This window comes from Gopherus flavomarginatus, chromosome 20 (genome assembly GCF_025201925.1).
Source record: "Gopherus flavomarginatus isolate rGopFla2 chromosome 20, rGopFla2.mat.asm, whole genome shotgun sequence".
Classification (NCBI taxonomy): Eukaryota; Metazoa; Chordata; order Testudines; family Testudinidae; genus Gopherus; species Gopherus flavomarginatus.
This window is the reverse complement of record NC_066636.1, coordinates 19,819,745-19,839,871: the sequence shown is the minus strand read 5'-3', so window position 1 is coordinate 19,839,871 and position 20,127 is coordinate 19,819,745. Positions and strand designations below refer to the sequence as shown.

General features: G+C 49.5%; 1 protein-coding gene and 1 long non-coding RNA gene across 5 annotated transcripts in view; one reads left to right on the top strand and one right to left on the bottom strand.

The window, feature by feature from the left end:
• Positions 1–20,127, top strand: part of LOC127038205 (uncharacterized) — a 246,081-nt gene that overhangs the window by 217,168 nt on the left and 8,786 nt on the right. The gene's annotated exons all lie outside the window — the stretch shown is intronic.
• PLEKHO1 (pleckstrin homology domain containing O1) overlaps positions 7–20,127 on the bottom strand; it is a 28,135-nt gene continuing 8,014 nt past the window's right edge. For all 4 annotated transcript variants that reach the window (XM_050930694.1, XM_050930695.1, XM_050930696.1 and 1 more), the window contains exons 3-6: positions 7,389–7,529; positions 6,298–6,402; positions 3,539–3,640; positions 7–3,017 (exon numbers count right to left, since the gene is read on the bottom strand). In XM_050930694.1, the coding sequence (XP_050786651.1) occupies positions 2,265–3,017; positions 3,539–3,640; positions 6,298–6,402; positions 7,389–7,529 (1,101 nt within the window). In that variant the 3' untranslated portion in view covers positions 7–2,264. The remainder of the gene's footprint in view (positions 3,018–3,538; positions 3,641–6,297; positions 6,403–7,388; positions 7,530–20,127) is intronic.

Sequence of the window (20,127 nt, the reverse complement as noted above, 5' to 3'; positions counted from 1 at the left end):
TAGAGCTGTATGAAACTTGCCTGTTTTGGTTTTTAGGGGCACTGGTGTGATAGTTTCTTTTCTGAATTCACTTCACCGGGTTTGTATCATAGGAGTTTTGGGTTGAACCAAACCCACAGCTGCCCAATTCGGGGGTCAAAACCATACGGAATGGTTTTGTCCACAAATCATAACTCTGCCCGCCCCCATTTGCCCAGAAGTCCACCCTAGGTTAGCGGGAAGGTTGATGAAGCTCGGCAAAACCTGGTCCCAAGCTTAGAATCCGTTGCAAAATATTGCCCAGCTCTAACTACTATGTGACATGTGAGTTTTCATTGCAGGACAAATCTGCTTCCAAACCGACAGGGCACTGTCAGAATGGCTTAGGTGTCTGGTTTTTTTTTTGTTTGTTTGTTAGTTATTTGAGGGATGAAATTTGATTCCACTGACTGTAAAAATGCACCCGTTGAGTGGTCCAACATGTTTAAAAAACATAAATCAAAAAAAGGATACTTCTTGTAAATTCTGTAAAAGCTAAATCTCCCCACTTCTATCATGACAGCATGACTGTGTGACTTTGTGATAAGAACGGAAATGAGCCAGAGATTCATCTGCCATTTGAAGGACAGGTTTTGAAAATAGATATGAATAACTTAAAGGGACATTGTCAGATGAAATTGAGCCCCAAATTTAAGCTTTGCAAACAACCAGCTGTTAAAGAAGCTCAGGCCAGTAGAAATATTGCCACCAATGTTATTTAATTCCAGCTGGTAGGAGCTTTTAAAAAACACAGATCAACATTTCCTTGCAGCATTTGCAACCCAAACATCACAGCCTTAACTGGCAATATGAGTGAAACTGACCAGACGCAGACGTCAACATAACTCATCTCATTTCAAATATGTGAGAGATACAAAATGTAAACAGTGAAAAGGAAATTAGTCATTTAAAACTCAGTTGTTTTTAATATTCTCAGGGGCTCTTTGCAACATAGGCAAGGAAATTAGATTTCTTGGAAAAAACAACTGATGTTAATTTGCCAGTGTACTTTAAGCCCTGAGAGAAATCTTTGCCTATTTCCCTCTTGTCCTGCTGCCTAAATGCATGAAAGCTGAGCCACCTATTTAGAAAAGTGCTAGACATCGGCGAGGCGAGGATATCTGAGCTGTAATCTGGAATCCGTTTGAGTTTTAGTGGGCCTGACACTGACCTCACGTCAATGTCAGCTAAGAGACAATTGTGTGAGGCTCGATTGTGTAAACGGAGTGTGAGTGAGAGCAGAATCAGTCCCATTAAACCAACGGCAATTCTCAGCTTTTCTGTTGCCCTCAGTGCCAAACCCTGACTTTCCATTTCACTCCAGCCTAAATGAAGGAAAGAACAACAAAAAACAAATAATGACTGCCCGTTGGACTACAGGCTTTGATCATCTGCACAAGAAGGAAGACATTGTGGTTGCTAAATCTCATTGCACCAGGCCAGGGGGTGTCTCTGAAGTATCGGCTGTCGGCTGACAGACAGGGTTAGTTTTAACACAGATTGCATACCTGTTGCCTCCGTACGGAAGGCTGTATATGTACCACATGTATTAACAGCTGCCTGCCACAGGAGTTTGCAAAAGAGAGTTTGGGATCAGTGCAGGAACAACGCCAGGGAAGAGCCCTGTTAACTGCAATCCAGGAAGGAGCGTCCGATGCCTCTCACGACATGTCAGACTGCATTCCAGGCTGGGAATCTCCTCGTTCTGACAGTGGAATTCCAACCCTGGCTTGGATGTCACTGGCAAACATCTTCCAAACAGTTTTTGGATAACGCGGACCTCCACGTGCTGACTCTTTTTTTAAAGAGGAGGAAAAACATAAACCAAGTTGCCAATGCTCTTGATCAAAGAGCTGTAACGCAGGACACAGAACCACAGCTCTGGGTTCAGAGCAGCAAACCCAGGGCTTCTATAGAGGAAGAATATCTACCCGTGCTGCTGTGCGTATGTCTCCACAAGTGTGCTGGGAGCTTTCCAGGTCTTGGTGATCTTCCATGCTGCAAGCATGACACGAGCAGCCCAAGAACGCAGAGAAAGGATACTTGGAAAAAAAGTAGGAATCCAAACTGATTTATTGGAACACCTTCTGTTTCATCTGGGGAGGAGGGGTGAGGGGGAGATCTGGGGAGGGGAAGGGATGAAGCTTGAGGAGCAAGTTTTGATGAGAACAGGTACGTTGTACTGTTTCAAACACTGTAAATAATAATAAAAAGAAGTCACCACCACCCCACCCTGAAGCATGCCTTCACATCATGCTCTTCCTGTACTGAGACTGTGAGATCTGTTTGGGTTTAGGGTCTGACGGTTGCAATTCTAACTGTTTGTACAGGTCCCTCAGCTCTTTAATCTCCTGTAACACCTTCTTGGCCTGGCTCCAGGTTGAGGAGGCCTCGCCCAGCAACCTCTCTGTCTCCTGCAAGATGCTCTCAGAGTCCGACTTGGAAGAGGAAGAGGTGGTGGTGGCAGCTGCGTCAAAATCTTTTGTCTTTCGCTTCCCTTCCCCATAGCCCTTCACCTCCGCCAGCAGTTCCTGAGTTTTTTCCAGTTTCAGTGCAACCAGTTCCTGTATCCGGGCCAGCTGCTCTGGCTCACCCGACGCAAACTGAGCCTCCAGCCCCTTCCTCAGCACTGCCCGGTGCGCAGAAGAGTCCCGGCGAGACAAAATCTCTTCCATGGAGGCACATTTGTTCTTTTCTGAGTGCGAGAGCTTTTTGGGGACCTGCGGGGTGTACATGGTCCCTTTCTCGAAGGCGTCGTTGCGTTTCCCAGTTTTGTCCCACGAGATCGCCTCCCGTCTCGGCAGGCTCACTGACCGGCCTTTCTCCAAGGACTTGACGTTCTCCGAATCCGACCGGCGCCGGCTGGCAGTGAGGTGCGCCACGGATTTATCCAGGTCTACCCGGAAGCTCTCTTCACAGGTCCCATGGTCCTCGGGAGAGGTGTCTTCCTCTTGGATGAGGTCCAGTGTCAGCATGCCATCTGACGTTGAGGTAGATGCCTGCAGACCGTGGAGAGAAAGGCGGGAGCTGTGAACAGATGGACGCAGAGGTCGCCCACCCATTACTTTGAGCATCATAGCAACAATGGCACTAATCAGCCTCTCTGTGGATTTCTAATGAGCCCATCTAGCCCATCCCTGCCAGCGTGTAAACAGGCACCAGGAGGAATGGTGTGGGGGGCGGGGGTAGACTAGTGGCTGAGGCGCAGGACACATGGGTCCAGTTCCCAGCTCAGACACAGCCTCCTCCTGTGACCTTGGGCAAGTCTTTCAAGCCACCCCGTGCCTCAGTTTCCCACCTGTAAGGCACTTCTGTAATAGAAACTAGAATAAGACATGCCTTTTCAGTTCACACAGGCCAGGAAACAGCCATCAGTCCTCACCAATCCGGATTGCATTTCAACCCAGAGATAAAAGACTCTGTATCTTCTTCCATCCATTCAAAATAAATAAATATATAAGGGATCGCTAACGTCGGAGATGATCTATCTGAACTTGTGCCCAGGGTTTAGCCTACATACCACAGCCATCAAGTGTCCCCGTGTCGGAGGCCGTCTGGAGTGCTGGATTTTCGCTCTGTCACGGGTCGGATGGGCGAGGTAGCTGTCCTCCTCAACAGTCACCTGCAAGGACAGTAAAGGTCATCAAGCATCCCAGTGCCTGAGAAATGCAAACCGCAAGCCTGCCTCTGCAACTGGAGCTGGGTCGATAATTCCTGGTGCATAATTTATTTAACCAGTTTTGTCTTTCCATCTGTGATCTGTCCACGAGCTGATGGCAACATTGGAAAAACTGTACAGAAAAATTTGCTCATTTCGTCAGGGTGGAACTCTCGGCCGGCAGGTTGTTTGAATTGCAAACTGCAAATCTGACAGTCAAACATACAATTTGCAGGTCACCTCTGGCAAATATGCTAGCTAATAAACCCCCCAGCTTTGCATTATGAAATGCACCAGCGACACCCAAGAGCTCTAACGTTCACCGAACACCATTTGAATCAAAACTTGCCTTGAACTGGAATCAATTATTTGGGTCAGGCAAAAGAATTCCACTGCCGGTAACTCATCCAAACCTTCCAGACACTGGCAAAGATTCATGGGATGTGCTGTCTGCTCTTGAAAGGATCTGCAGAGAGCTAACTGGTAGAGCTTTTGGTGGAGCCAAAGGCAAGAGAATTAGGAGACTCTAACCATCTATCTGAGGTTTTTATACTGCCACCCATCACCGTAGTATCTGACCAGCTTCTGTGTAAAACAATTCACAATAGGGAAGTCCCTATTTGAATGATGGGCTGGGTTGATCACAGGGCATCACACCTGAGTTCTGGATGAGGGAGAGGCTAGTGTAAAACCACCTGCTAGGCTATTAAACAGTGTTGAGGCCCTCCTTTGAATTGCAGACTCCATATCTGCCATGGCAAGTCATATGCAAGAGCACTGCTTTCCCAGACTGAGAGCTGCTTGTACCAGTTTAGATAAAGGTGCAATTTTATGCTGATGTTGTTAAACAGATGCCACTTTGCGTGTGGACACTCCTATCAATTTAAACCTGGTTGCCGTCAGTTTTGCTTGGGTTGATAAATGTAGGCCTTGTTTGCATGGGAAAGTTGGACCAATATATCTTTGCTTTTTCCAGCAGAAACTCCCTTGTATCCTCACACGAACAGCCTTGTTTTGGTTCATCCTACACTTTAGTTCACAATAATTCAACCACTTTGGAAGTGACCGTATTCTAACAGGATGGAGTGAGATCATATCCCCACGCTGGCCTATGCCACTACAGTTCGTCCTCTTGCTGCTATTGCACAGCGCGCTGTTGAACAGCTGGATTGGTCTGTCCGGTTACCTGTGCGCATACCACGCCTACAAGCGCAAGCTGAACGGAGACAGACAGCTTTAAAATGATAGAAGTGCACTGTGAGGTGATGAGTCATCCCAGAACTCCACAAGGGGATGAGTCATTCCTGTGTTAGGCTCCAGCCAATCCCCAAGCAGGGAGCTGGTCAGGTGACTCTCAAGACAGGTATATAAGCCTCAGGGGAGAAAGAGCAGCTCAGTATGCCCAAGGTAGCTTCATGGCTTGGAATCGTCCTGTGCTGGAGAGGTGACAGACTTCATGGGCCGTAGCCTGCTCCAGCCCAGCTCCCAGCCCTACTCTTACCTTGTTCCCACCCTGCTCTTGACTCCTGATTCCAGCTCTGACCCCTGGGCCTGACTGCCCCACTCCAACCTCTAGGCCTGACCCATCCTCGCCTCAGTCTCTGACATGCATCCACACATGGCTTTTCACTGGCTTAAAAACCAGCCTGAGTTAACCTGGTGCAAATTCTAGGTGCAAGCAAGGCCTTGCTCAGGGCCTCATTCTCATCTTCACCCCATTGCATCACACTTACCATAGGAAGGGACCTTAAATGGGGAGGTGGGAGGGATGGGGCGGGGAACGCTACTCTCCGGGGAGTTAAAAATACAAGGCCCAAATTCATCCTTGGCTATTAGCTAGGCCCTGCACAGACACTTATCTAGAGCCAATCCCTGCCCTGAGGAGCTCACAGTCTAAACAGACAAGACAGACAATAGGGTGGATTCCTGTGCACTTTAGTGAGGGCAAGATGGGCCTCACATTTCATCTGTTGCCCAGGTGACCCCCTGGGTGATTTATGGGGCTCTGCCTCAGGAGGCTGTTCTCCCAGGATAGACAGCCCCTGGAGATAACCTAGGAGTTGCTTGAGGCCTATGGAAGTCATGCAGCACGGCATGCAATCACTGCTGGCTTATTATGAGCTAGATAGTCACGGAGCGTCCACCAGAGCCAGCGTTGAGAACGCCGATCCCCTCACACGCCGATTGCCGTTAGCCAAAGCCCAGCAGCTCTGCACTATTGGTTTCGAGGCTGAGAAAGAGGGACGTGCTTGTGCTGGGGTCGGAAATGCGGGGGGCCTTTCCCACAACAGGTTCGTCTACACAGCCAGCGACAGCTCGCAGCAGCCAGCCTCCCGGGCTGACAGAGTCAGGATCACAGGGCTCATGCTACTGTGCTAAAAATAGTTGTGCCGACTGTGCTGTTAAGTCGTGGCTCGTGTTCTGAAGCCCACTCCCCACCTCAGACTTCACAGCCCGAGCCACAAGCTCTACACAGCTATTTTTAGCACTCTGCCGACCCAGGCTGGGAGACTGGCTGCTGTTCAGAGGTACCTTAGGCAGGAGAGCTAAAGCCAAAGGCTTCACTGAAGATTAAGGCTGGGACAACAGAACTGGGGCCCAGCCCCGAGAGAACTTCTCACCTCATCTAAGATGCGGTTTTTGGCTCTGGTGATGGCGGAGTTGAGGGCGTTGATCCAGGACTCTTTCTCTTCCGGACTGACGGCCAGGAAGATCAGATTGGGTGCCTAGGAGAGAGGGAATTCATGTCAGTGCTGTGTGCAGCGCCTGGCCGTCGGCTCAGTCCCCGGCCACTGTGAAGCCACCAAGAAAAGGGTGTGGGAATATGCACAAATCCCAGATTCTCCACTAACACAAGCCAGCGCAGCTCTACCCAGCCCACGATTTATGGTAGCAGAGAACCAGACTGGGGGCCTGTTTTATTTCTCAGGAAGAAGCACACCCAACCAGCCAACCCACGACTGCCACTAACAGCTGAAACGTTTCCAGTCTCGCTAAATGGTTCAGTTATTGGTGAAGGTTCTGGTCCACGTTGAGACAATCCCAAATGCTTTCCCTGTCCCTTATTTAGACTACATAAGAGCGGCCATACTGGGTCAGACCAAAGGTTCATCTAGCCCAGTATCCTGTCTTCTGACAGTGGCCAGTGATAGGTACTTCAGAGGGAATGAACAGAACAGGCGATCATCAAGTGATGCATCCCCTGTCACTCATTCCCAGCTTCTGGCAAACAGAGGCTACAGACACTATCCTTGCCCATCCTGGCTGGACCTATCTTCCATGTATTTATTCAAGTTCTTTTTTGAACCCTGTTATAGTCTTGACCTTCACAACATCCCACTTCAAAGATCTGGAGTTAAATGATTGGCTTATTTAATTAGAGAGGCCAGAGGCCTGATTCTGCTGCCATTACAAGTCAATGGCATCATTCGTCACTGCAGAGTCTACTGCCTCCAACAGGTGGAGGTTCATCGGTCTTAAAGCCAGAGGGGACCATTGTGATGATCTAGGCTGACCCTCTGCACGGTGTAGGCCAGAGAATTCCTCCCAGGGATCCCTGTGCCCAGCCCGATAATTTGGGAGTTGGGGCAGGGGGGACACTAGATCTTGGAGAAACACAAAGGAGGGAATTGGGCTGTTGACTCATGCTGCCATAGTCAATACAGCCTGATCTCTTGGTGAAGGTGAGCACCAGCTGCCTAGGAAGCCGTACCGTGTTTCCAGGCTGTTTGGAGTGTGCTAGCATGAACTTGCTGTGGTTCTTTTTGCTTCTGCTTTTGGACTTCCTGAGCTCTTCACATTTCTCATAATCACTCAGGTCAAACACTTCCTGGATGTTTTTTTCATCTTTGACCTACGAAGCAAAATGTAGCAACTGTCAGTGGTGGGCCGCAGCCGACAAAGGTCTTCCGCTCCAGACTGGCTACTGGTGGGATGGCTTTGCTGGAATCACTCAGGGTTTATACATTTATAGCATGTGTGGTGTAACGCTCTGTGTGTGCTTATAATTGTTTTCTATTGTTGGAGCTGCACTGCATATCTACAGAGCCCCATGCCTGATGCTAGAGCACTGTCTGTAGTCCACCCAGTACTGATGTCAGAGCAGTAACTCATTTATTTTTGAGGGTGCTTTCCAGTGGCACACTTTGGAGTTAGGTGCCCACCTACCCTTTGAGAGGAAAGATGTGGTTAGAAGGCTAGCCTGGCAGTTAAGAGACCTGAGTTCAAATCTGTGATTTGCTGCTGGCTTCTTGTGTGACCCTAGACAAGTCACTTTCTCTGCCTCAGTTTCCCCTCTGTATAATGGCATTCGAGAGTTGGGGGTTGTGAGGATCAGTATATTAAAGATTGCGAGGTGCTGCTCAGGTACTACAGTGATGTGGGGTCATATAACTATCACAGGCACCTGATTCCCACTGAAGGTCAAATTCTATCTAACTGTCCTTTGCAACTTTGAAAACCTGCTCCTTTGATTTCTGCCCTAGTTTGGGATTTTCAAAGTCAATCTGCCTTGTGTGCCTCTATTTAGACCCTTATGAAAATCTCCTCTTTGATTCCTGGGGGATTGGGAGGCAAAGTGCTCAACTTCCTTAGGCCCCTGAAAATCACAGCCTCAGTGCCAGGCACTGTTACAATTTTTAAAAGCCACACACACAATGTAAATTGCAACACGTGCTGTAAGGAAGCTGTTAATGCCCCCCCCGCCCCATGGGCTTAGTGCTCATGGCCAGTGTTTCCTAATGTGATGATGGGTATGGGCCTCCTCAGTATTTCATAGAATATCAGGCTTGGAAGGGACCTCAGGAGGTATCTAGTCCATCCCCTACTCAAAGCAGGACCAACCCCCAGGCAGATTTTTGCCCCAGATCTTTAAATGGCCCCCTCAAGGAGTGAACTCACAACCCTGGGTTTAGCAGGCCAATGCTCAAACCACTGAGCTATCCCTCCCCTTTACTTCTTTTAGCAGCAGTGAGATCCCCATCTGAGACAGCCTGGGCAGGGTTTCTACAACACCAACAGAAGTCACCAGCAGAGGCAGCTGCTCAGCTCTGAAAATCAGGCTCCTCGGGAGTCTTAAACTGGGCCTCCAAAATCAGGGCCCCCTCCTGGACCATAAGTCCCAAGAACCCCCTGCCCCGTCCAAGAGAACCAAACCTTTCGCCCCATTTTGTGAGACGAATAAGATCCCACTCCTTGGCTTGCGGGGTGGGTTTGCAGAGAGCTCTGTGCCAGGCAGCGGGTTACACACACACAACGGTGGCCATTATCGGCATACAAACATGTCAGAAACAGCTACAGTTCTCCCTTGGACTCTCACAACTGTTCATATCCCTGCCCTGGCTGACACCCTCCCTGCCACTTGTGCATTGGACCAGGCAGCGGACATAGGCTGGAGGAAAAAATATATCTAGTTCGGTGCTGAAAAACGTGACTTTGGTCTTGTTTCCCTGCCTCAAAAATCAACTCCAAATGGTGACAAAACACTGCACATGATCTGCTGAGCTAAACTTCAGGCACACTCCACCTTCCGTATCATTTTTACACCAGTGTCCCCTTGCTGACCACACCAAGCCAGACTGCTCCTGAGTCACACCAGCATCAGCAAGGGGCGCACCATCTTTGTGCACGTGCTTGTGTCCCTTTGTGTGTGTGTGCGTGCATGCACGAGCCGGAGCATCTGCATTCGAGTGGGCGTGTGTCTCTAGATTAGCATATGCAATCACATTAGCTCTCAGTGCCTTTCGGAAGATGGCACAACAAAAGTTCTGGAGGATCAAGATTAGCACTTTCTATTTTTAACCTGGCTGTATTATTACAGCACGCAACGACAGCTGATTCAGGAGCCGGTCCCAGGTTTCTGATACGGCAAAGAAGCCACATCCCCTGTTGCTCAGCCTCATCCATCATGAAGAGGTGATCAGGAAAACACCATCAAAGCACAGGCTACAGCAGCCTGGAACCCACACAATTACTGGTGGACATGGACTGCTAGCCTAGCTCATCGGCTGCTTCAACCCATAGTATGTTTATGCAACCCCTTCAGAAGAGAATGCATTTTCAGGGCCTGATTCTCATTTATACTATGGTCCCTCTATGCAGCATCTATCTTACCTATGTACCTATCTGACCCCCATTATCACAGACTTTAATGTATTTATCCTCACATCCCTCTGTGAGGCAGGGCGGTGCTATTATCCCCATGGTACAGATGGAGACACCGAGGCACAGAGTGAGGGAGTGACTTGCCCAGAGGAAGTATGTGCTAGAGTAGGAACTTGATCCTAGGGTCTAGGCTAGTTCCATAACCACTGGGCCACCCTTCCAGTGCAAAGGGCCCTTAATGTGGGTATAACTAATTTACATCCACTGGAAGGCCTTTATGGAAGAGGGGACACCTGGAGTGGAGCAATGGCTGTGGATCAGCCCGTACATTCCTTCCCAGGGGGATTCCCGACCTCCCAGGTGGATAGATTGGGTTGAGGGCTGGGGAAAGGGTTTGACCTCTTGCATACAACAGGGCCTGAGTCCTGGCCAGGCTCCCAGGACTCCAGGCTTCATCTAGTCTGAGCCTGCCCCCATTATAGGATGGGATTTTCAAAGGAGCCTATGTGAGTTAGGCGCCCAGCTTCCACTGATTGTCAGCAGGAGCATTATTGGGCCCTACAAGCAGTCATGGGGCTTTGTAATGGAGTTTGAGCAAAGATTGTCATGGAAACCATGTAACTATCTATCCATACACGAACAAGGCAGTATATGAATAAAACCCAACTGTGGGTTAAATAGTCTGTGCACCGTAGAGGTTTCATGTACTGCCAGTGTCTTCTGAAACACCGTCTCTTTCAAGGGATCCAGCTGATCGCTGCCCTGTTCACTTGCGATGGGCAAAGAGACCTCCCCTGCTGTCACACTCCAGCCAACAAATTACTCCTAATTCCAGATGTCGGCTCATTTAGGCCCATGGGACTTCACTGACCCATAATTCCTTTCATGCACGCAAGTGCTCTCCCCATCGCTGTCAAGTTTGCCACCTGTCACGGGCGATGGAGAAAGCGCATCTCAAATGTCTTGCTTCTGGCACGGATTAACGCCTACAAAGTTCCAGAGAACACAAGTGCACAACAGGCCCAAACCAAAACCCTGGATTCAGCCACCCTTCTGGGGAGGTTAAAAGTCCAACATGGGATTGGATTCATGGTTTGCAAATGGCCCCTGTCTTGCTGATGAGTTGAACAAACAACTCAATATCAGGGCACCCCTGTAGCTTAGCACACTGCAATCCAGATTCAGCCAATCTTTACGGAGAATGCAGCACAGTGTATCACTAGAGTAGACAGTGGCATGAATAACTATAATACACAGCAGCAATTGTCAAACTGTGGTGGTTGGCTTAATCTGGCTCCTTTTTATAACATAGTCCTCAATTACATGATCACTGTCTTTAGTTCCATGATCACTGACTGATTTTCCCACAGGACCCCGGCCTCAGTCAGCGCACAGAATGGAGGAGGCTCACTTAATGAGCAGCAAGTCAATATTTGGTTTTCTGCTGGTTACTTGGCCCGTTGCTCCAGCTCCAGCTCGATGCCCCCGGAAGCACTCCCACTGATTTCTGGGGGCAGAAGGGAGGGAGGCTTGCTCCCATCCTTCATATGCAGGGATGGGATATTGGGGAGCTGGCTGCTTTGAAAATCCCAGCTTGAATTTGTATCACTATAAATACCTCGGGCCTGGTTCTAGTTTATACCAAGTCTCTGGCAGTGGAAAGGGGACATAAGCTGAGTGGAGCTGTGATTTAGTCCATTTGAAGGTGGCTTTGTGCTGCCAGAGTGGTGCGAAGGGGACGTGGTGGCACTGAGAAATCTGGTCCCTTCGCAGTGACGCACTTTTCACACTTGTGACATTGTTTTCAAAAGGTGCCCAAAGCCTCAGATCACAACAGGACTCAGCAGCTGATCCCTCCCACCTCCCTGCTGCCTCGAGATGTAGCGAGAGAAATAAGCAGAGAAGCAAAATGAGCCGGATGGTGGATTCAGTGAGCAAACTGCAAGGCCAAAGAGGGAACCATCCACTTAGGTATTTCAAAGGTACCAGCCGGCCACCTCTGCCCCATGCGGGAAAGTCAGACTGACACAAAAAAGGGGGCAAGTGGGTGGAAATGTATCACGTCCATGAGTCCTCAGCCACATTTCAGAGAAGGGAACACTGACAAATACACTCTCCTTTGAAATGAATCACCTGAAACAATCACCCTCAGCAAAGCCCGAGTTATCAAATCCCAGGGAACTGAGTGTCCCAGTTGCCTGCAGTTTGGTTCTGTCCCTTAGAGCGGCCACCGCCTTTGCCTGAGAACCTCCCAGTCTTTTGTAAAGAGGCTACTCTGCAGCCAGCACAATCGCCTGAATGCCAAATAGTTCACAAGGCCGGCTATCTATCGCCTTAAAGCTGGGGCTCCATGCATATAGCCTCTTCTGAGCCAGTGTGTCTCTCTCTACTTTGCACTGTTCCATTCAGTAGGGTATTTTTGGCACAATCAGCTAGGCCCACTATTCAGGCCAACTCTCAGTTTCTCCAGATTCCCAGTGCTCCCTGAGAGGTCCAGATGAAGAGGGTTATATGGGATATGCCCAATTCTCTTCTTGTGTAAACTGGAGCAGTTCCACTGATTTGGATGGACCTCCAATGGCCCCAGCAGAGAACCTGACCCTATGTCTTTTCAGATAGTCAAACAACACACATTTCTTTGGAAGAATATTTCAGGCTGCCTAGAGGACCTAGGAAGGATGCAGCCGAAGAGGCTTAATGAAATACCGCGGCTATTCCTACCAAGGAATAAAGTGTAAATTCTCCATCAGCTCCAGTGATCTATAAGGAGAACAGCGAGGAGTGGAATAATGCTCTTGATTTTTGCTTTTCTCAGGATGACCCAACCCAGTTAATCGCAGCTCTGGTTGGCTCTGCCTCTCCGGAGTAAACCCCAAACTCATAATGTTCATTAGGCTTGTTCAATTTTTTTTCTCAGTTGAAAGAGTTTGTGGCTCAGATTTTCAAAAGTGAGTAGTGATTTTGGGGACCTCTTTTCTGGGGGGCCTAATCTGAAACCCACTTATAGGGGCCTGATCTGCAGAGAGTGCTGAGCCCCCATGCAGGGGTCAGATCCTTAGCTGTTGGAAACTGTCATAATTGCTAATGGATTTAAAGTGCCTCATGTTGGACAACCAAAGTCACTAGCCACTTAATTCTTTTGCAAGAAACAAAATAGAAGGTAAAAACCTGATGATTTATGATTAGCATAATTCTAATCTATATTCTTTGTACTACTCTAATAGTGTAATCCAGATAAACACCCATGGTCTAATCTCTCTATCTAATCTGATCTGGCTCCTTGAAATGCTGTAAAGCAAGGAATGCTGTTCCTGAGGATTGGGAATGGGATATGCAGCCTTTCTCCTTTAGCATTTTGTCTTTAAATTTTGCCCCATTCAGTTGCTGAAATCTTTGCCTGTGTATTGGCTTATGTGAAATGAGTTTGATTGGGTCTCAGCCCGGGTCCTAGGGGTAATACCACCATGAGAATCAGCCTGACTCTTTCCAGGCAAGGATGCAAATGGAGATTGAATTTCCCCCTCCCTCTTAGGCCATGTCTACATCTAAAATTTTGCAGCGCTGGTTGTTACAGCTGTATTAGTACAGCTGTATAGGGCCAGCGCTGCAGAGTGGCCACACTTACAGCAACCAGCGCTGCAAGTGGTGTTAGATGTGGCCACACTGCAGCGCTGTTGGGCGGCTTCAAGGGGGGTTGGGGGAACGTGAGAGCAAACCGGGAAAGGAGACCAGCTTCGCCGCGGTTTGCTCTCGCGTTCCCCGAACCACCCTGCAAACCGCAGGGAAGGAGACCTGCTTGTTCGGGGAACGCGAGAGCAAACCACGGCGAAGCTGGTCTCCTTTCCCGGTTTGCTCTCGCGTTCCCCGAACCACCCTGCAAACCGCAGGGAAGGAGACCTGCTTCCTCGGGGGTTCGAGGAACGAGAGAGCAAACCGGGAAAGGAGACCAGCTTCGCCGCGGTTTGCTCTCGCGTTCCCCGAACCACCCTGCAAACCGCAGGGAAGGAGACCTGCTTGTTCGGGGGTTCGGGGAACGAGAGAGCAAACCGGGGAAGGAGACCAGCTTCGCCGCGGTTTGCTCTCGCGTTCCCGGAACCACCCAGCAAACCTCAGGGAAGGAGACCTGCTTGCTCGGGGTTCGGGGAACGAGAGAGAAAACCGGGGAAGGAGACCAGCTTCGCCGCGGTTTGCTCTCGCGTTCCCCGAACCACCCTGCAAACCGCAGGGAAGGAGACCTGCTTGCTCGGGGTTCGGGGAACGCGAGAGCAAACCGGGGAAGGAGACCAGCTTCGCCGCGGTTTGCTCTCGCGTTCCCGGAACCACCCAGCAAACCTCAGGGAAGGAGACCTGCTTGCTCGGGGTTCGGGGAACGCGAGAGCAAGCCGGGGAAGGAGACCAGCTTGATTACCAGAGGCTTCCTCAGGTATGCTGGGATACCTGCTTATTCCACGGAGGTCAAGAAAAGCGCTGGTAAGTGTCTATACTTGATTACCAGCGCTGGATCACCAGCGCTGGATCCTCTACACCCGAGACAAAACGGGAGTACGGCCAGCGCTGCAAACAGGGAGTTGCAGCGCTGGTGGTGCCCTGCAGATGTGTACACCTCCTAAGTTGCAGCGCTGTAACTCCCTCACCAGCGCTGCAACTTTCTGATGTAGACAAGCCCTTAGAGGAGGTTCTCTCCCGGGCAGGGTGAGACACGTAACCAAGGCAAGTTGGGGAGGATGCTTGCCCTGCTATTGTATTTGGTCTGTTGAGGCCTTAGGCCTCCAGTGCTATCTATCAAGCATGTTTCATCACACTAAGATCCACTGCCATCCATGCCACTTCCCTGAAGCCAATGGATTTGCACAGGTTTCCCTTCGACTGGCAGCTCTTTGGGGCAGGGACGGTCTTTGTGCTCTGTGTTTGTACAACTCCGAGCTCAGAGGTGTCCTGGCTAATGGCTGGGGCTCCTAGGCATGACCACAACACAACTAATACCTAATAAGAATAATCTAATCAGGCAGAACGTGGCCCAAAATGAACAGGAGTCTACAAGGGCGGCTTCCATCAGCATTAAGAGGGTATTGGTCAGGCAAGCAATGAGCCAAGCCTACACTATGTTCATTTTGTTGTCTCATTCTCATCCCCCACTCTGTTTGTCTCCTCTAGCTGCTCGCTGTAGTAGAAAGAGACATAAGCCCTTGTATCAGAGGCCTGGCATGAGGCACGACCTGCTCACAGAATCTGGCAAGAACAGGGCAGATATTGCAGAAATACACATTGCTAAGAAGTGCTAAGCACAGAGCGCTCATGTAAACACATCCCGATATCAAGTGGTACCAGAACATCCCGATATCAAGGATGGTACAAAAACATTCCCCAAGGATAACAGGAACACACTGACCCCTCCTCAAAGATAAGGTCAGGATGTCAGGATGTAATCGAGATGTTTTAATCAAACCAGGACAGTATGTACAAGATGATGGATGATAACTAGCAACATCAGGGGGCAGTAACTTGTTGTGTCAAAGGGGCAGTATGAACTTGTTTGTATTGGGGTATAAAGATGTATCTTGGAGGGAGTATCTTTGCCTGGCCTTAGGGAGGAATGGAAAGTCCTGCCGTTCACTAAGCTGGTCCATTGTTACAGGCATACATGTATTAATGGTCCAGTCCGTGGGATACTAGTACCGTGCTTTGTTGACAATAAACCTGGCTGGCTGCCTTTGTCCCTTAACGGATCTTGTGGTCATTGGCTGGTTCACTCGAGGTCTGCCATGCCAGTTGTCTGCGCAGGGCTGGGGCAGCACACAGAGGGAACACACACATGCAGCCAAACATCTATCAACATCTTACCACACCCGTCACAGGTCTGACATCTGGGCTGTAAATGCTCTGTCACCTCATACACATCACTTCACCTTTCTGTGTGTCAGTTTCCGCATCTGTCTCGTGGGAAGAATAATATTAGCTTTCCTTTGTAAAGTGCTGTGAGATCTGCTGATGGAAAGTGCTTGATGAGATACCAGGACTCTTATTAGAGTGGGCCTGGTCCTTGATTGGAGTACCTGGTTCTTAAAGCTAAAACTCAATGCATTGAGATGATGGTGATTTTATTATAATAGCCACTGGGAGTCCCAGCCATAGGCCAGGACCCTGTTGCTGGGACTTGTACAAACACAGAACAAGAAGACGGCCCCTGCCACACAGAGCTGAGAATAGAATTCACTGGTACCAAGGCGAGAGGCTTCCCTGCTTCTCCTTTTAGCTTTGGAAAACAGCTTAAGTAGCTAAGGATTTTCTTTTCCTTTGCCAAGCAGATCCAATTAGGTGGACAGAGAGGTAGCCAGTGTAAACAATACAGTGATGAAATGACCTAATGAAGAGCGATGTTATCCTTACAGCAGCTGTGCCATTAATCCAACCTGTAAGTTTGATGCTCAGTTGTCTGACGTGTGAATGCACTATGCATCTGTAGGGCCCTATCAAATTCACAATTGTGAAAAACGTGTCATGAACCATGAAATCTGGTTTTTGTGTACTTTTACCCTATACTATACAGATTTCACAGGGGAGACCAGCGTTTTTCAAATTGGGGGTCCAAAAAGAGGGTTGCGGGAGGGAGATGTCACAGGGTTATTGTATCAGAGGGGTAGCTGTGTTAGTCTAGTTCTGTAAAAGCAGCAAAGAGTCCTGTGGCACCTTATAGACTAACAGACTTTTTGGAGCATGAGCTTTCGTGGGTGAACACCCACTTTGTCGGATGCATGCGTGGGGTCGCAGTATTACCACCCTCACTTCTGTGCTGCCTTCAGGGCTGGGGAGCCGGAGAGTGGCGGCTGCTGGCCGGGCGCCCATCTCTGAAGGCAGCAGCAGTGCAGAAGTAAGGGTGGCAGTACCATCCCATGCCATCCTTACTTCTGCTCTGCTGCCGTCAGAGTTGGATCAGAGTTACAACACCATGACATTTCAGATTTAAATATCTGAAATAATGAAATTTATGATTTTTTAAATCCTATGACCATGAAATTGACCAAAATGGACTGTGAATTTGGTAGGGCCCTATGCATTGAGCTACCCACCTACCTGCTAGCAGAGGATAACCAGAAAAAAATACATGAATAATAATAGTCCATAACTCTCATCTGGCACTTTCCATTAGTAGATTTCAAAGTGGCTTACCAAAGAGGTTGATATAAAAGATCTGCTCTAGGAATTATTTTGGGGAAGTTCTGTGGTGTGTGTTATACATGAGATCAGATGAGATTATCACAATGGCCTTGGAATCTGTGATAGCATCAGATAGGGAAACTGAGGCACGGAGAGGGGCAATGACTTGCCCACAGTCACCCAGCAGTCCAGTGGCAGAGCCAGGAATAAAACCCAGGAGCCCTGAGTCCCAGTTTAGCGCCCTGTCCCATAGGGCACACTGCCTCCCTGAATGATTTAAGTTACCTTATATACATAACGAGACTACAGTATATCTTTAGAACAGAAGACTAAGCCTCATATTCATCTGGTGCTTTGGGTCCCAGATGTTCCCCCAGCACTGAAATGCAGGCCCCTCTCAGAGGAATATGTGAGCTGTTTAACGCCATGCAGCAGTTTCGGGCAGGAAGTGAAACGAATACTGTCACCATTCGAAACTCCAGGGGGAATATAGGAAGGCAGAATGTAAACCCCTTGAATTACAGTTTGGCTAGGATGCACTAGCTCTTGTGAAAAGTGCCCTAGTGACTACAATGACCCCCGGGATCTAGGATGCCACATGTCCAGGGTTTTTCACATCTCTTCGAAAAGACAGCAGGTCTGAAAAAAGCCCAGTGCCTCTTTAGATTTACATATCCCTGATAAAGGCCTGCAGAACAAGGAGTGGGACAGAGAAAGTAGATCACATGCTTCAATTGACCTTTTCTGATAAGACCAAGGAGCTGCTCAGTGCAACCAAAAGGCAACCCTGCTGGAAACCGATCAAAGGAATTTTTTTTAACAAAATCCAAAATTTTCCTTTGGAACCCCCAGCCACATGATATAAATGAGTTCAAGAGCTTAGTGGGCCTCCAAAAAGTCTCTTTGCTAATGAGAAAACCAGAGTTACATTAGCTAAGGAGTCCTGGGTACATGGTGCCACGGTGACTCTAGGCATGTTATTTAATTCCTTCATGCCTCAGTTCCCCCATCTATACAATGGGGAGAATGACACTGCCCTACCTCTCAGGGGGCTGTGAAAGACAATGCTGCATCCAGTGGAAACTCCACAGGGGAGTCAGGAAGGCAGGATACAGCCCCTTGAAAGACAGTTTGCCTCAGATCACCACATCGCATCCATTCCCGCTTGGGAGCGCTCAGGTGCTCCCATCACTACGAACAACCCTCTTGCTTCAGACAGGTCAAGCTGGGGCAGATCAAGCTGCTCAGATGAGGAGAGCCACAAGGAGTAAGGGGGTTCTGAGGACAGCCTGCTGTGCTCCGCTGGGGGAGGAATACCTTTGTTTTGTTGTTACTTTGTGAGCTTTTCCTTTGGAAAATCAAACTGCGCCCTGAGGGAAGGGTCTGAACAGACTGTAGGGGTGGTATCAGCCAGTGCTTAATTTGTAATGAAAGAGGTGCCCGGGCTATGAACTGCCGAGCCTAGAGGTGCCAGCCCTGGCAAGCCTCGGCACAAATTAAGCACTGCTATTAGCCCTTACAGGCCAGTATCTGCACTAGGCTAAACAGCTGGGAGCTCTTTGCTGACAGAGCAGTCCCTAGGTGCACAGTTTAGGGCTGTGAAGTACAAGCATCATGCAGCTGAAGGCTCTGAATATCTTGCATCTTTCTCTGTCCCCTCCTCTCCCAGTCCCGCTTTCTCCCTTGGCTCGGCTATTTCTCGCACGTTCCTTGTCAGCAAAGGTCGTTTCCAAGATCAAACTCAGCCCAGCAGGGCATTTGCAAAGACCCATGTCAGCAGCAGGGAGAGGGGAATTTTTCAGACCCACCTATGCTAGGGTTCTCCGTGGCATCCCACACTGTAGCAACCCAGAAGCTGAATGGCTCAGGGAACTGGGAATGGGATTTTGGTTGGGGTCATTGGTTCCCATCTGGTCCTGGTTGGGACGGGCTGGCAATCACTCCTAACTAACAGCTGTTGGGTGTAATGAGTTGGTGGGTCTCAGCTTAGCGCACAGGTCACACAGGGTATGTCTATGCTTTGAGCTGGGGGGGTGATTCTCATCTCAAGCAGGCCTACTCGCACCAGAAAGAGAGTAGTACATAAGGGGCGGGACAGGCTAAGTGCCCTGAGTATGTGCCTAGCGTTGGGATGAGGACCAATTCAGGGTGGCTAGCTTGTCCCACCGCCAGGGCTAGCCCAGGGGTGTCTCCTCCAGCGGGAAATCACGCCTTCAGCTTGCTGTCAAGGCCCCCCCCCTCCATGCGGGCCATCCCTGTAGAAAGGCCAAGGTGCGAATGGGGAAGGTTGCTCCCTTGCTCTGTGCATACAAAGGGATTCCTTCTCCAAGGGATCAATCTGGCACCTTTCACAAGCACTGAAATAATAAATAATAATGAGGGCTGGAGGGTGGGGGAGTGTTCCATGAATGGAGCATCCACTAACGACACTTACGATGATGAGGATGAGGATTTATATTACAGGAGCTTCTAGAAAGCCCAGCCGAGGTGCAGGCGCCAATGAGCTGGGGGCTGCGCAGAGACATAGGACCAGACCCTTAAATGGGGTTTAGGCACCTGACTCTATCTTTAGGTGCCTAAATCCCTTTAAAAATCTGGTCTGGGAGAGTTTACAATCTAAGCAGAAAAGACTGACAAAGTGGAAAGTGAGGCGCAGAGCACACTTGCCCAAGGTCAGTAGGGGAGCTGGGAATAGAACCCACAGCTTTTGAGTCCTCGTGTAGTGACTGCGTCCCTATCCACTAGGCAGCATTGCCACCCCAGCTGTGATAGATGGGATACTGCACATACCAACCTGCCCTAAACTGGCATCTGGTGGAGGGAGTCCATCCCCTAAAGGCAAATCAGCATCTCCTTGGTGCAGCTAGGACACAGGATGAGATTCTGTGCCTTCCCTCTAAAGGAAGATGGCACAGCACTCACAATCCAGGGGAAGGGAGGGCTTCAAGCCGCCTTTGCTGGCCCCTGCCCCTGGGCTGCTCTGGGGATCAGAGAGTCCCCCCTTCTCCCTGGGAGCCTGCCTGAGTTACAGCAGGCTCTGCCACACGGGCTGCGGTGCTGCATCCTTCCCCCCCGGCCCTTGCCAGGGTGTGTGATGGAGTCCTGTGCTGGGCCTGCCCTAGTGGAATCCGCTCCCGGTCAGACCAGGGGCGTTTAGGGCACTGAAGTCCAGCTCTGGCCCTTGTTGGCAGAAT